Below are 14124 nucleotides of genomic sequence, written 5' to 3'. Positions count from 1 at the left end.
GATTTGGACAGGCTGGTCTGTAAAACCATTGATTTAAACAGTCCTGGGAGGGGGAACCATGCCTTGACAATATTCAGAGTTGGTCAGTAAATGCTTGATTGGGTCTGAGTCCATTTTCCCAAAGTAGTTTGTATAATTTTCTCCAGAGGTATCACCCTTGTGTCCAAAATGTTCAGCTGCGGAAGGGACACTTAGCCATCAGTTTCTCACATGTCAGTTCAGCATCTTGAACTTATTGTTTGCATTATTTTTTTAGGGGTCTATAACAGTTAAAAAGGCAGACCCTATCATGGCATTGTTTGGCGTGGATCTGAAAAAAAATATGAAGCACAAGCGGTATCCCTTAGCACGTCACTTGCAAGACATCTGGTTTTACTAAACTAGAAGTCTGAGGTGATGTTAACTTTTGATATGTGGGTTATGGATTTGCATTTGAAAAGGATTAGTTTTATTAAGGAATAGAAAGAGCTTGTATTTTTGAATATCTGGGAGCCATCTACTTCATATCTGATGGGTTAATCTGCTGATTGTAATTTAATCCACATTTTTAAATCGATATTTTTATATTTCTTGGTTTAACTCAGCCGTGTGATGATATAGCATTTATGCTAACAGATGTTCATGGTGTTTGTCTAATATCTTTTCACTATAAAATTTTGTGAAAAATGACCATTTGTGAGCGCAGGTTTATGGCTAAATCAATGAAACAGAATTTTAGGTTTGGCTCTTTGAAAATGCATCTTAAACTAAATGACATACAAACTTTACATGCAGGTTATGTATTTCTACACCTTAATTATGGATGGAATGGCGCTTTGGGTTTCCTTACCAACATCTATGTAAAAGTATGACATTTGTGACCCTGGACCACAAAAGCAGTCATAAGTAGCACGGGTATATTTGTAGCAAAAGTCAAAAATACATTGTATGGGTCAAAATTCGATTTTTCTTTTATGACAAAAATCATTAGGATATTAAGTAAAGATCATGTTCCATGAAGATATTTTGTAAATTTCCTACTGTAAATATATCAAAACTTAATTTTTGGTTAGTAATATGCATTGCTAAGAACTTTAAAGGTGATTTTCTCTATATGTTTTTGCACCCTCAGATTCCAGATGTTCAAATAGTTGTATCTTGGCCAAATATTGTCCAATCATAACAAACCATACATCAATGGAAAGCTTGTTTATCCGTAGCAAAACGTTGGGCACCGGTCTGAGCTTGAACGTGCCCCAGAGTTTTAGTTCAACCCTAATCAAACACACCTGAACAAGCTAATCAAGGTCTGAAGGGTTATTAGCTACAGACAGGTGAGGTTTTATCGGGGTTGAAGATGAAGTCTACAGGACTGTGGCTCTCCAGGACCGGAGTTGGCCACCCCTGGCATGCAGCATTGCAGAAATGGAGTGATTTTGCAAAAATCGCAACAACTGAGTAATTTGTCAACGAAAATATATTTTCTGAACAAAATGTATTGTTACATATAGAAATAACATTCAGATGTGCACACATGTAGGACATGACACTGCAGTGATCAGAAATGCAGTACTACATAGAGGAAAAAAAGAAAAGAAAAGCAGGTGTCTCAGAAAACCTCAGTGATTAGAACACAGACCATGATACACTAAAAGGAATTTACAGTGGGATCCAAGCATCTCAGGCCACTAATAAAATAGTCCTTTTTCTATTTAATGTTGTTTTTTATACAAAACTCTTTATTGCGGATTAGATTTCAGCGTGCTCTCAAGATATTACTACACATGTTCAGTCATTCAGTATCATCAAACACACTCATTGGCTGATAGTCAGGAGTTTAGGATTCACTTCTATCCACTTTTCATTTGGTCCTTCATTATAAAACAATGAAACGGTTCTCAACAGAATTGGTAGAGAAATGAGACTGAGAGCGACTCAAAAAACAAACAAACAAGAATTCAGTCAGAAACCAAACTCACTGAACACACACATGGCAGAATCACGTCAAACATGCTGGATTAGGTACAATGACTCTGTTCAGAATAGCATACTAACATAATATGACTATTTCTGTAATGTATTGTGTGCAAAGTTGGTGAAGTTGCTAAAATACCGTATCCCACAATGCAATGTGACTTGGCTTTCCATTTCCAATGAACTGGAACAAAAGCAATGAGTTTTTACCTACTGTTTAATCAAATCGTCGAGCTTTAAAAGACATATTTACACAAAACTGAATTCATACAAAATAAACTTTATTTTCAAGATGATAACTGGATGCTGCTCATTAAATAAAGCATGCAATGTAGTGGTTGTGTGATAACAGTCACACTACTACTGTTTTACTCCATTCTAAAACAGTATACAGTATACAGTGAGCAGTAATATTACAGTAAGTTAGTACTCCATTCTGAACACAGCCAATGATCGTAATACATCACAGTCGTAGAATATTACATTCCATTTGCCCCGTAGCAGATGTAATCTAATATAATCTGTTAGTAATTCATATACATAATTCTGAATACATATAAATCTGTGTGTACATATACACACCGTACATACATCATATTGAGCCTACTTCATTGATGACTTTAACTTCATTATAAGATCTGCTCTGTCTTATCAAGTCTTAAACAGAGCTGATGGATGGATGAATGGGTGGACGGACGACCAGAGGTCTATAGGTTACTGAAGAGTTCATTTTTCTTGTTCCAGTCCATGGGTGGAGCTCTCTTATTGCAGCGTTTCTGGTGAGCGCGCTCTTTCACCTGCTGCAGGGACAGATTGAGCTCTGGGATGGCATCTATGATGGACGGCTCCAGAGCCTGAGAGGAGAACAAACGAATTGAAACTTATGAATAACCTAAAATGGACACTTTCAGAGTCTATTACAAGCATGTGCTCAAGTGACTTGAACATTCGAGTTTTCTCAATCTAAACACTTCTGAGGAAATCATTTTTTTAACATTCATAAAGGTTAACATTAATTTGAGTACTTTCAGAAAATGTTATGCTATGTTTGAAATGGAATACCAGCGGCTTACTACACATGCATGCAATGATAATGTCAAACAGTAGTATGCTAGATTGTTGTTACACAATCTCATTATGTTTACTCCTGCAAAAAAATGTGTGCACAAATGTACTATTAGAACTACAGTAGCTCACTGAGAGTATGCTTCAATGCTAGAAGCACATAGCTAGTAAATTAACAATACCTAGTAGTACAGTACACAATATAGTTCCACTACAAAAGAAAAACTTGTGCATTCAAAGTTTACTTCGAAATACATGGCAAAATATACTTTTATAAACTAAAAAGTAGGTTAATTTAGTCCCCAGAAATATTGAAACAGTACACTATACAGTACAGTATACTACCAGTACATTGATATAGCATACTTACTACATAAAGTATATTTGGAAAATCTTTAAACTTAAATTTACTTGAAGTATGCTTCTTTATTGCAAGTATAATAAATTATGCATGTTTGATTTTGTGAGAGGCACATCTTTAAAATAACAATGTTTTAGCATTTATTTTATTTTATTTTTTTGGTGTAAAAATGTCTTAACCTTTGGCATTTGGGCCAAATATGTCAACAAATAGTCATTATAAATCACGGCTGATATTACTTCATTTGCCATCCAGGAAATGAACCCTTTGAAAAAGTTGAGCGATTGAGATTGGGATTGGGATTGAGTACCCAGTATGCAGTGTGCTCTGTAGTCTGCATATTTTGGCAGAAAATTAGCATATTAGGTCAGTCTCACCTCAGTGGGCGGAGTCGTGAGGGAGGCATTGGAGGACGCGTTGGATGGAGACGGACTGATTGATAACTTGGAGTCCTTCAGCTCCACCTCTTTGGCCACATTTCCGTTAACCTGAACGGCAGAGAGACATGTCAGTAAAATGTCAGATCACCATACTAATCTCCTGAGGCTCAGTGCTTCGCTGTGTGCTGTAGGGGTCAGACTTGAGCTGGTATAGTGCTGAGCGTCAGCTGCAGTGTGTGGGCCTCAGGCTGCTGGAGACAGAGCTTCATTAACTGTATGAGTGGGCAGCATTAGCCGGGTATCAATACTGCTCCTCTGACAGGTGACAGCGCCCCCTTATTCCCTCCTGCTAGCTACATCTGACACGTCAACCATTAGCCAGAGGCTCTCACTTTCCCCCACAATCCTCTTTAGAGAAACCGTCCCCACAGTCTCCAAACTTGGGAACTCAAGCAATGAGAGGGTGACCGGAGAAGATGCCTGACACCTGATCCGTCCATGTCAACAAAAAAATGATGGTGAATTCAGGTAGTAGCATGCATTAGTCTTACTGGCCATGGAATTGTATTTTGCCTCTTATATTTATTTATAATAAATACATATTTTTGTCTGTATGCCAGTGTCTTGCATATCAGTGTCAAACAGCGCAGGTCATTGTGTCTCTAGTGGCAACACACACAAGCCAGTCTCACAGTGAAACTGCACCTGCCGCAAAAATGGACAGATATATCATGATTGTGTTTCATTGTGATGGTATAATGTGAGAAATATTACACATAATGTGTCCTAGTGGAAAAGAAACATCTTTAAGCAGAGTGTGATTTGATTTTTATTTAAAAATGGTCCAATTCTCACTATTAACAAACCATTAACTACAACTTATGCTTCTGTAAACTTCAAATATGCGGCTTATTAATAGTTAGTAAGGTAGTTGTTAAGTTTAGATATTGGGTAGGATTAGGGATGTAGAATATGGTCATGCAGAATAAGCACTAATAAACAGCCAATATATTAATAATAGGCATGCTAATTAGCAACTAGTTAATACTGAGAATTGGTTCCTATACTAAAGTGTTACCAATATGATTTTTTGGGTGAACTATCCCTGTGTAATATACAGTATTTGCATCTTCTAACTGGTTGTTCAGGCAACCAGCATGAACATATAGGAAACAGTTGCAAGTGTTCTCTTGTATTGGTACTTTGATTTAAAAACTTTTAAAGTATAAGATTTTTTAATTGAGTATTTTAGTTTTGTGTATAGTTGTGGTTTCGTGTCTACAGTTGAATCCCAGACATACTACAGAGGCCTGTTTCTGCCCCTGAATAAAAAATAAAACAAGGTCATTCTGACTTTTTAACTCGCAATTCAGACATTTTTTCATCTCGTAAATCTTTTTTTTTTGTCACAAATCCAACTTTATATCTCACAATTCTGAGAAAAAAGTCAGAATTGTGAGATAAAAAGTCACAATTATTATTTTCAGTGGCGGAAACAGGCGTCCATACTCATCCCTAATGATCATGGTCAATAAAACACATTCTTGCTCTTCACATGCACTGCATGAAGTCAAGAAATCTGTAGTGTATGCCACACTGTAAAAAGTTAGTGTCAGTTAGTGCACTGTAAAAAAGGCAACCAGCTTCAGCAGATTTTTGAGTTTTCTCAACTTGTCGTTTTAAGTTTATACAACACAAATTTGAGAATCTCCCACAAAAAAATAAGTTGAGCAAACTCAAAAATCTGCTGAAGCTGGTTGCCTTAAAATTTTAAGTTGGCTCAACTTTTTTTTTTTTTTTTTTACAGTGCACTACCTGACACATTAGACCAAAGTAATACAAAAGACTCTCAATTAATAACAGAGGCCTTGTTGAATAAGCCGGACTGAAAACATTAAAACCCGATAGTGATTAATCCAGTCAAATTCTGAACAGAGATAGATCTTCAACCTCTTATGGGCTTCTTTCATGCAGTGACCTCTTATCATCAGCATAATCAGAAATAATTGCATATAGTACAGCCACAGACTTCCCTTCATATTTGTCTAGAGAGCTGACTTCACTAAACACAACAATATGCTAACATTTCAATAATAGGCATCAAAACATGCAAAGGTTTCCAGTGACCTCTGAGAAACTTGCTGTAGTTTTTTTTTCTGCTGTGAGAACCTAGGTTCAGATACAGTTCAACACAAACAACTCAAGCTGCTGTATTTATTTAGGAAAGAGCACACGGGATAACAAATAAAACCCAAGCTGGAAAGTGCACATGACAGAAAACTTGACAAAATTAGATCTCAGTATCCTTGTACTGTACTTGCTCTGAAACGTTTTGTTTGACGTTTCATTCGAAGTCAGTTTGATTGAAAATATCGAATTCCAGCACTTTTATTAAATGGAAACTAATGATTTTTAATAACTACAAACGAACCAGGTTTTGACCATGATGCTCAATGTTATTAAAGCAACCAGGAGGCCATGAATAACAGTGACAATGACGATGCCATTGTAATATTTGCTGAATCTTCTGCATTTATCTATCAATAGCCACCTTAAAACTGCAAAAAGGTTTCATTTAATTTTATTTCAATTCCTAGAACCTCAACTTACCTTGAACTTTACTCTTGCTACCTCGCTAAAATGAGTTTTTCACATGTGGAAATGCTAATCTAGTTGCATTTGTGAAACAGCTGCACCAGTAATATGCTAAAAGACACCATTGTTCAATGAATAAATGCATTCAATGATATAAATCATCATCTAAGTTGTTGTCGTACCTTGTCCTCCATGTCTCCGTTGACCACAGGTTCAGGCAGCGGTCCTGCGGGCAGAGAGAAGCAGAACAGGTCAGTCACAGATCAAACCTAGTACATCCGCATCCTTCAGATGGGACACTTTCTCCAACACTGACTCTAACGCTCCTCATCAGTGATGGCGAGGAAGCAAAGATTAAACAAGACACTTCCAGACTCCTAGAGAATAGCTAGTATGACATTCACTCCTTCTCGGGTTGCAGTGAGCAGATGTCGACTCCGTTACATACTGTACCACAGGTATGTACTTCATTTATTATTCAGATGACCATCATCTCCGTGGTGAGAGCGATGGTACCTGGATACCTGCCGACCTCCGCAATACCGAAGGGAACAAAATCTAGAGGCCTTCATAGTGGATTACACATTAACAAATGAACTGACATGAGAGACGAAGGATGTATGTGGAGATCTGCCGAGACTTGCTTGTGAAAAAGAAGTACACATACTGCACTTTTAAAAGGAGTATTTATTACACAAATAATATAATAAAATAATATAAAAATGTAATGCTTCGGGGCACTTAATTGCATTTTAATTGGAATTAAATTAAATTGCAAAATTATAGTTTCAATTTATATTAAATGCAATTAGTTCAACTTTAAAGTGCTTTTTGATACATTTAAGCAGGACATGTAATTTCATAATTCTATTGTCTATTGAAATATGGTGCACTGACAAGCATTTATGATAAACTAAAATATACTTCAATGTACATTTGTCAGCTTGTATGTTATTGTATTTAAATGTTTGTAATCACACATTTGAAATTATGAAGTTGCAATTTAGTGCATGCAAATTTATTACATTATAATCAATAAATCAAAAATTATAATCAAGTACTTTACATGTGCTTTAGTATATTAGTCAACACATCAAAATAAGTGTACTTTAAAGCATGACAAAAGAGTATTAAAACAATGATTTAAAATGTATTTTAAGTAATAAAAAAAGTTTAATTTTACATTATTGCAAAGTGCACTTAAGTGTAATTACTGAGTGTTGAGAAACAGTCATGAAAGTGCACTTTCTTTAAGTACACTGAAGTGGCTTTTTATTTCAGTATTTCTACACACACACACACACACACACACACACACACAGTTAAGTTTTGAAGTACAAGTGCACATTCAATACAATTAAGCATACTTCTTTCTCACAAGGGTTGATAGTGTACATGTATAGTGCACATGTGAAATAAATCCAAGATATAATCATTAAAACATAATTAACACCACACACCAAAATATACTAATAAGAATAGTTAAAGTATATAAAATTGACTATTTTACTCAATATTTATGTATTTCATGGTTACTAGAGAATCAAAGCATTAGCTTAGCAACATGCTAATTTCAGAGTGCACTGAAATCTTGAGTTGCTGCCTATCAATATGGTTTCAAATCAGTCTCTATTTCAATTAGGATGCCTTAGAAAGAAGATGCTTATGCAGGCAGCTCACTAGGTTTTGGCACAGAACTAACACACATGCTTTTGAGTCGAGACTGTTATTCAAGGTGGGTGAACTTCTAGTTATGTGTTACAGACATTCAGACGTGTTTTGTGGATAGTTATGTCCCTCCTTGTGTCCTTGCACATACAATTTAAAAAATAGTAACGTGGATAGACTTCATATTATTTTTTGACAGGAATGACAACGAAGTACAGTGTGTTCAATGGATTGTACTGTTGTTTAACAACATACCAACTGTTCAGCTAATTAAATGTCAAACAAAAAATCCATCAAACAGTTTTAAAAGTACTAAATTGTGAAAATGACATAATCTAGGACCTTTATACAGTGAGTGCCATTGTAAAGACCGTATGTCTTTCTCATTTTCCTCCATGTTAAATTCAACATTCAATACATTTATTAGCTGCTCATGACATAAACTGAGAGATTGGATATAACAGCATACAATGGCAAGGTTGGTACGATAAGCAGTTTTGTCACATGATTCTCATGCTAACACATACAGAGAGTTATGGCTGTACTTTCCAAACAGTGTGACAGTTGCGTGTTTTAAACATTTATTTGTGGTGCTGCGCAGTTGCCTGCTGGGCTACAACTGTAAGTCTTATACTGTAAATATGTTAGCATTTGTTTATACACTGAAGGACAAGTCAAAATTACAGTCACTAACCGTTTAGTTTTGAAGGGTCACAACACACCACCCGAGGCCGGTGGAGACGCAGTGTAACAGTAGGTTACAGTGTAACAACTTGCTTCATTATCACAGAATTCAATGTACTGTAATTGGCTTGATTATGAAAAAATATGCATTAATTCTTACTTATGTTACAGTTCCAATAAAAAGCACTATACTGATGCCCATCTACAGTTTTCAGTAAGAAAAGCAAACTGGCAAGACAACAGATTTTAAAAATAATCCCAGCCCCCTTACCGTTTTCTTGTGTCTGAATTTCTATCTTTCTACAGCTGTCTGAACACTATATGAGTGGCAGAAAACTGCAGGGAAGATACGATAACACTCAGCCCTGCACAGATCCATCTGGCCCCTGATCGGCACAAAACACACACATCACTGGCTGTTTGGACACTTCAGACGCCCTTCAGTCCCAATACGGCAATCTGAGAGCCACTCCAGACCGGCACCTTGGAAACCACACAAATACTGCTTCCAAATTTGGATGACATGCAGCAGAGAGAGACAGAGAGTGTGTGTGTGTGTGTGTGAGAGAGAGCTAAATGTACGACTGTGTGGAAAACAGAATCCTAGCTTACTACTGAATACTGCACAGAATACATACAGTACAGTGCACACATACTGCCTACACATTTGTAAAAACAGTAAGAGAAATACTAGGCAATGTTCTATGCTAAATTGTTGGCATATGACCTGGCATCCAGTTGACATCCATAATTCAGTTTTGTAGAAGCATATTTAGGCTTTCCGTTCAAATAGATGGCTGACATTAATTCTGTTTCAATTGTCACCCTGGAAATGGAAGATCATGTGGAGGGCTTTGCAAATTATGGCAAATGTACTATATACTGCACAGAAAGTAGGAGTAGTATCTAATTATGCTATATTTAACATGGATAATTTGACTGAATAATCTGACTGAAAGAGTTTAATTGGTTGAAAGAACTTTTCAGTTTAGTGTGTGATCAGCAGGCCCATAACTGTGTGTGTCTGCAGAAGCTCCTCAGAAATTTATGAAGAACTAGAACGCCTGTTATTGAAGTTCTGCACATCCCTTGCTGCGTGAGTGTTTGTTTGTTCAGAATTTATGAATTGTGCCTTCCGCTACCAATAATAGTACAGCATTTACACATTTAAAACTCATTGGAATTCACAAATTTTCTACAAAATTAGCACAAACACTGCATTCAGAAGTTTGGGGTCAATTAATACTTTTATTCATCAAAATTGATCAAAAGTGACAGTAAATACATTCGTTTTTTTTTTTTTTTTCATTTATAATAAATTTTGAACTTTCCATTTATAAAAGAATCCTGAAGTATGTATCGCAGTTTTCACAAAAATATGAAACAGCACAACTGTTTTCAACACTGATAACAATAAGCAAATCAGCATATTATTATGATTTCTGAAGGATCATGTGATACTGAAGACTGGAGTAATGATGCTGAAAATACAGCTTTGCATCACAGGAATGAATTCCATTTAACATATATACAAATAAAAAGCAGTTATTTTAAACTGTATTTTTAACGTTTTACTGTATTTTTAATCAAACAAATGCTGCCTTGGTGAGACTGTTAAAACACATTTAAAAAATCTTGCTGACTTGCTTGTTTGAATGGCAGTGTAAAACACTTTTTACAACAGAACCTTATTATGGTATAGTCAATGCAATAAGTCAATGTAATGTTTACAAATTCTATGAAATATATGCAGATCATTACTGATACAGCTACTCCTAGAGGTCATATTTGGTATGACACTGGTTCCTGCCAGCAGCTCTCAGTAGAGATCAGTAGCCTGGGCAATGAATGACTGTAAGGAATCCGGCACCCGTCGAGTGTTTAAACTCTGTAGCACAGTGATATGACACTGATCCCAATTCCCAATTATACTTTTCTTAAGTATAAATATTTTTTTAATCATCTCATGTTTAAAGACCTGATGAAGTGGTTTGCTACTCGTAATATGAAGCTCTACCTGTGCATTGCATGTAGTGTAGTGTCAAATTTAAGTGTCTAAAATGCATATGATGCATGCAATGGTTTTTTATATATATTTGTTATAAATAATATATTAAGAATAAAGCACTGACTTTAATTACCAGTGAACCACACCATGAGGAAGAGAAAGAGGGCATTTTTTTACTACCTTCACTACTACTTTTACTACTTTTAATGATAACTACTAGTGTATTAGTTTGGAAAGTTCATGATATTCTAGGATTTGTCCATGGAAGCATATTGAATGATTGCTGTTTATTCAATGTACCAGTAAAGCTGCAGTGAGGTTGCATAACATTACACAGTACAAACATTAAGACTGAATACTTTTACAGGAGTCCTATCATGCCTTTTTTACAAGTCTCAGGTGTCCCAGAATGTGTCTGGGAAGTTTCATCTCAAAAAAACACCACAGATCATTTATTATATCATGCTGAAAATGCCCCTTTATGGGTGGAAACAAAATCACACAGTTTGCATGTATGTCTCTTTAAATGCAAATGAGCTGCTGCTCCCTGCCCTCTATCCAGAAGAGGATCTCTGTTTGTTTTTGAACTTCATTTCTATTGTGCGTGACACTGCAGTTCTTCATCATCATAAAAAGTTTATTATTTGAATGTGTTTAAAAAGCCTTGTCATTTTAAACTTCTGATATATGGTTTTCTGAGAGCACAGAAAATTGGCTCTTTTGTGTCAACTGTCAAATACACACAAGGCTTTGTCCAAAACAAAGTTCACATAAACACAGTCGGTTGTAAATAGCTGCATGTGTAGCAGTACTTCAGGTCTGTGAAACGGTGTCTCTTGAACATGGTGACAACACACTACTACTAACCCAACTCAACCAGGCCTCACCCCCTCTTATTATTTTGTGTATGTCTTGGGCAGGAATTCAATTATTTAACACTGTGACGTGCACATTCCCGAAAGTTGCTTACTGATATAGAGAACAACTCCCTTTGGAGTGGATTTTGTGCTTAGTAAATTTGCAGATCTTTTTTATGCACAAACAGCAACATTATGTACAAAAGGAAGTTAAAAAAAAAAAGCATAATAGGTCACCTTTGAAATGTTGGCTTATATAAATTTCTACACATTTCGTATGTACATTTCTAGATATGCTAATTTATTTTAAACTAGTGCTGTCAAACGATTAATCGCATCCAAAATAAAAGTTTTTGTTTACATAATATATGTGTGTATACTTATTATGTATATGTATATGTATATATATATATATATATATATATATATAAGTACAAACACATGCATGTATGTTTTAAGAACAATATGTTCTATATGTAAATATTTTCAAAATATATACTGTATATCTGTGTATATATATATATATATATATATATATATATATAATAAATATACACAGTAAACACACATATATTATGTAAACAAAAACTTTTATTTTGGATGCGATTAATCGCGATTAATAGTTTGACAGCACTACTTTAAACATAAAAATTAATACTTCAATTTTTCAATAAAGTGATGTAGCATAAAGCTGCAGTCACACTAGATTTTGAGCATGCAAAATTTCTTCGTGATATGACCTCATGCTCTGGAGCGTAATTTTAAAATCTTAAATTTAACACATAACTAATAATAATAAATCCAAAATGTAAAAATATACACTGAAAAAAATTATTCATTGAATTTACTAAATTCTTTAAGGTAAGTGGTTGCAATCAATTTATTTTAGCTACATTTAAATTAAATAAAAAATTAGTTGACTAACTTTCAACTTTTTTTAATTTAAATGTAGCTAAAATAAATAGTTTGCAACCACTTACCTTAAAAAATTTAGTATAGTTTTTTTTTCAGCGTACGATCTACTCCAACCCGATCTCACAGCAATTCGTACATATTTTACGAGGTGTCAAATTCGTAGGAATTCAAACGAATGACCACCCCTAAACCTACCCCTCACAGAAAACGCACAAAATTGTACGAGTGAGGTCGTACGGTTTCGTACGAATTAGCCACCTTGTAAAATACATACGAATTAGTCGTGAGATAGCGTTGTCTACTCCACTTTCCACTGTCCGGGACAATGTTCCCAGTATTATGTCCGTCTAATGAAGGGTGTGACAGCTAATCCCACGGCCTGACTGTGAACTGAAAAGAACTATTCACGTCGAAACGCAGATAAAGAGAGTGATTCTGGCAGAAAACAGACTCGTCATAAGTATAAAATGAGAACAGCAACACCTAAGACGTCTGAAAGCATTCTGATCCTGATCAGTCCTCCCATTTTCACTCAAACAGATGGAGTCTGTATACGATAGAACTGATAAAATGTGACATCAGAGATAGTAGCTAAGGAAAGTTTTTGCTAGTGCTGACGCCAAACGCATGCTCGGTAAATAAAATGAGTAAACATTGCATCTCCACTCACTCATGACTAATCTTGCTGTGTCAAACACACACACACACACTCTTGGTTTCCATGGCTGCTGTTGGCACTGCGCTTTCACTGGAGATCCTTGGCACTGAGTGACACAACTAGACGGACAAACTAAATTGCTTAATAGGAAACCCAAAACCAGCGCAGTGAGAGAGGCCAGAGTGAGTGACCCCTGCCAAACAATGACTCTGTGTCAGACGCCACCTAGAGGCCGGCTTGAGAGCTACAGCTGCTGGAAACCTGCTGAAATCTTCTTTCACAAAACACTTTCACTTTATATTTTGTGTCAGGTAAGAGTTTTTTTGTACCTGTGAGGTGTTCTGCAGTGGGCATCACTCGACACTTCTTGAAGAAAGCATCTGTGTCTGAATCTACAACCAAGAGCGAAGCCTTGTCACCCCCGGCTTTAATAGTAGCCACCACCTCAGCATGCTGCTTCCCCTCCACCGAAACCCTGTTGACCTGAGAACAAACAATGACATACCTGAAGACACACTCTGAAACACATGCAGGACAGAATGACTCACACTTAAAGGCATACAGTCAAACCAAAATTTATTCAGACACTTTCAGCACTTCTCACATTATCACAGTTTATTCGCTATAATGATAATAAAATATGACAAGATCTCAGAGTCAAACTGTCAGAACAAATCCATCTTGATGTCAGATAACTTTGATCTATTGAATGAATTCGGTTGAATAGCTGTCAGCTGTTACATTTAAGTACACAATTAGATAATACCAATTTAGGTCAACCAGTTATCAAGCAATGCTTCATTTTGTTCAGTCTGAGGTGTAAAAAGGTTGCATTAACAATGAAAGAAAAAACACTTAAGCAAAACATGGTCAGGTCAAAGTGTCTCAAATTTCTGTCAGTTTAATGTCACAGTTTACTTTATTTTGCTCTCCTCACTTACATAAATGAACTATAGCGTCCTGCACCCACTAGTCAAAAG

The 14124-nt window shown here is 35.8% G+C and overlaps 1 protein-coding gene across 1 annotated transcript in view; it reads right to left on the bottom strand.

Moving 5' to 3' along the window:
- Positions 1-2217: 2217 nt before the first annotated feature.
- nherf1b (NHERF family PDZ scaffold protein 1b) overlaps positions 2218-14124 on the bottom strand; it is a 41507-nt gene continuing 29600 nt past the window's right edge. Inside the window, exons 3-6 of the mRNA XM_058769313.1 lie at positions 13474-13627; positions 6537-6580; positions 3757-3867; positions 2218-2807 (exon numbers count right to left, since the gene is read on the bottom strand). Coding sequence (XP_058625296.1) covers positions 2661-2807; positions 3757-3867; positions 6537-6580; positions 13474-13627 — 456 coding nt within the window. The 3' untranslated portion in view covers positions 2218-2660. The remainder of the gene's footprint in view (positions 2808-3756; positions 3868-6536; positions 6581-13473; positions 13628-14124) is intronic.

Source organism: Onychostoma macrolepis, chromosome 03 (genome assembly GCF_012432095.1).
Source record: "Onychostoma macrolepis isolate SWU-2019 chromosome 03, ASM1243209v1, whole genome shotgun sequence".
Classification (NCBI taxonomy): domain Eukaryota; kingdom Metazoa; phylum Chordata; class Actinopteri; order Cypriniformes; family Cyprinidae; genus Onychostoma; species Onychostoma macrolepis.
The sequence above is the reverse complement of the archived record's forward strand: the minus strand, read 5'-3'. Positions and strand labels throughout refer to the sequence as shown.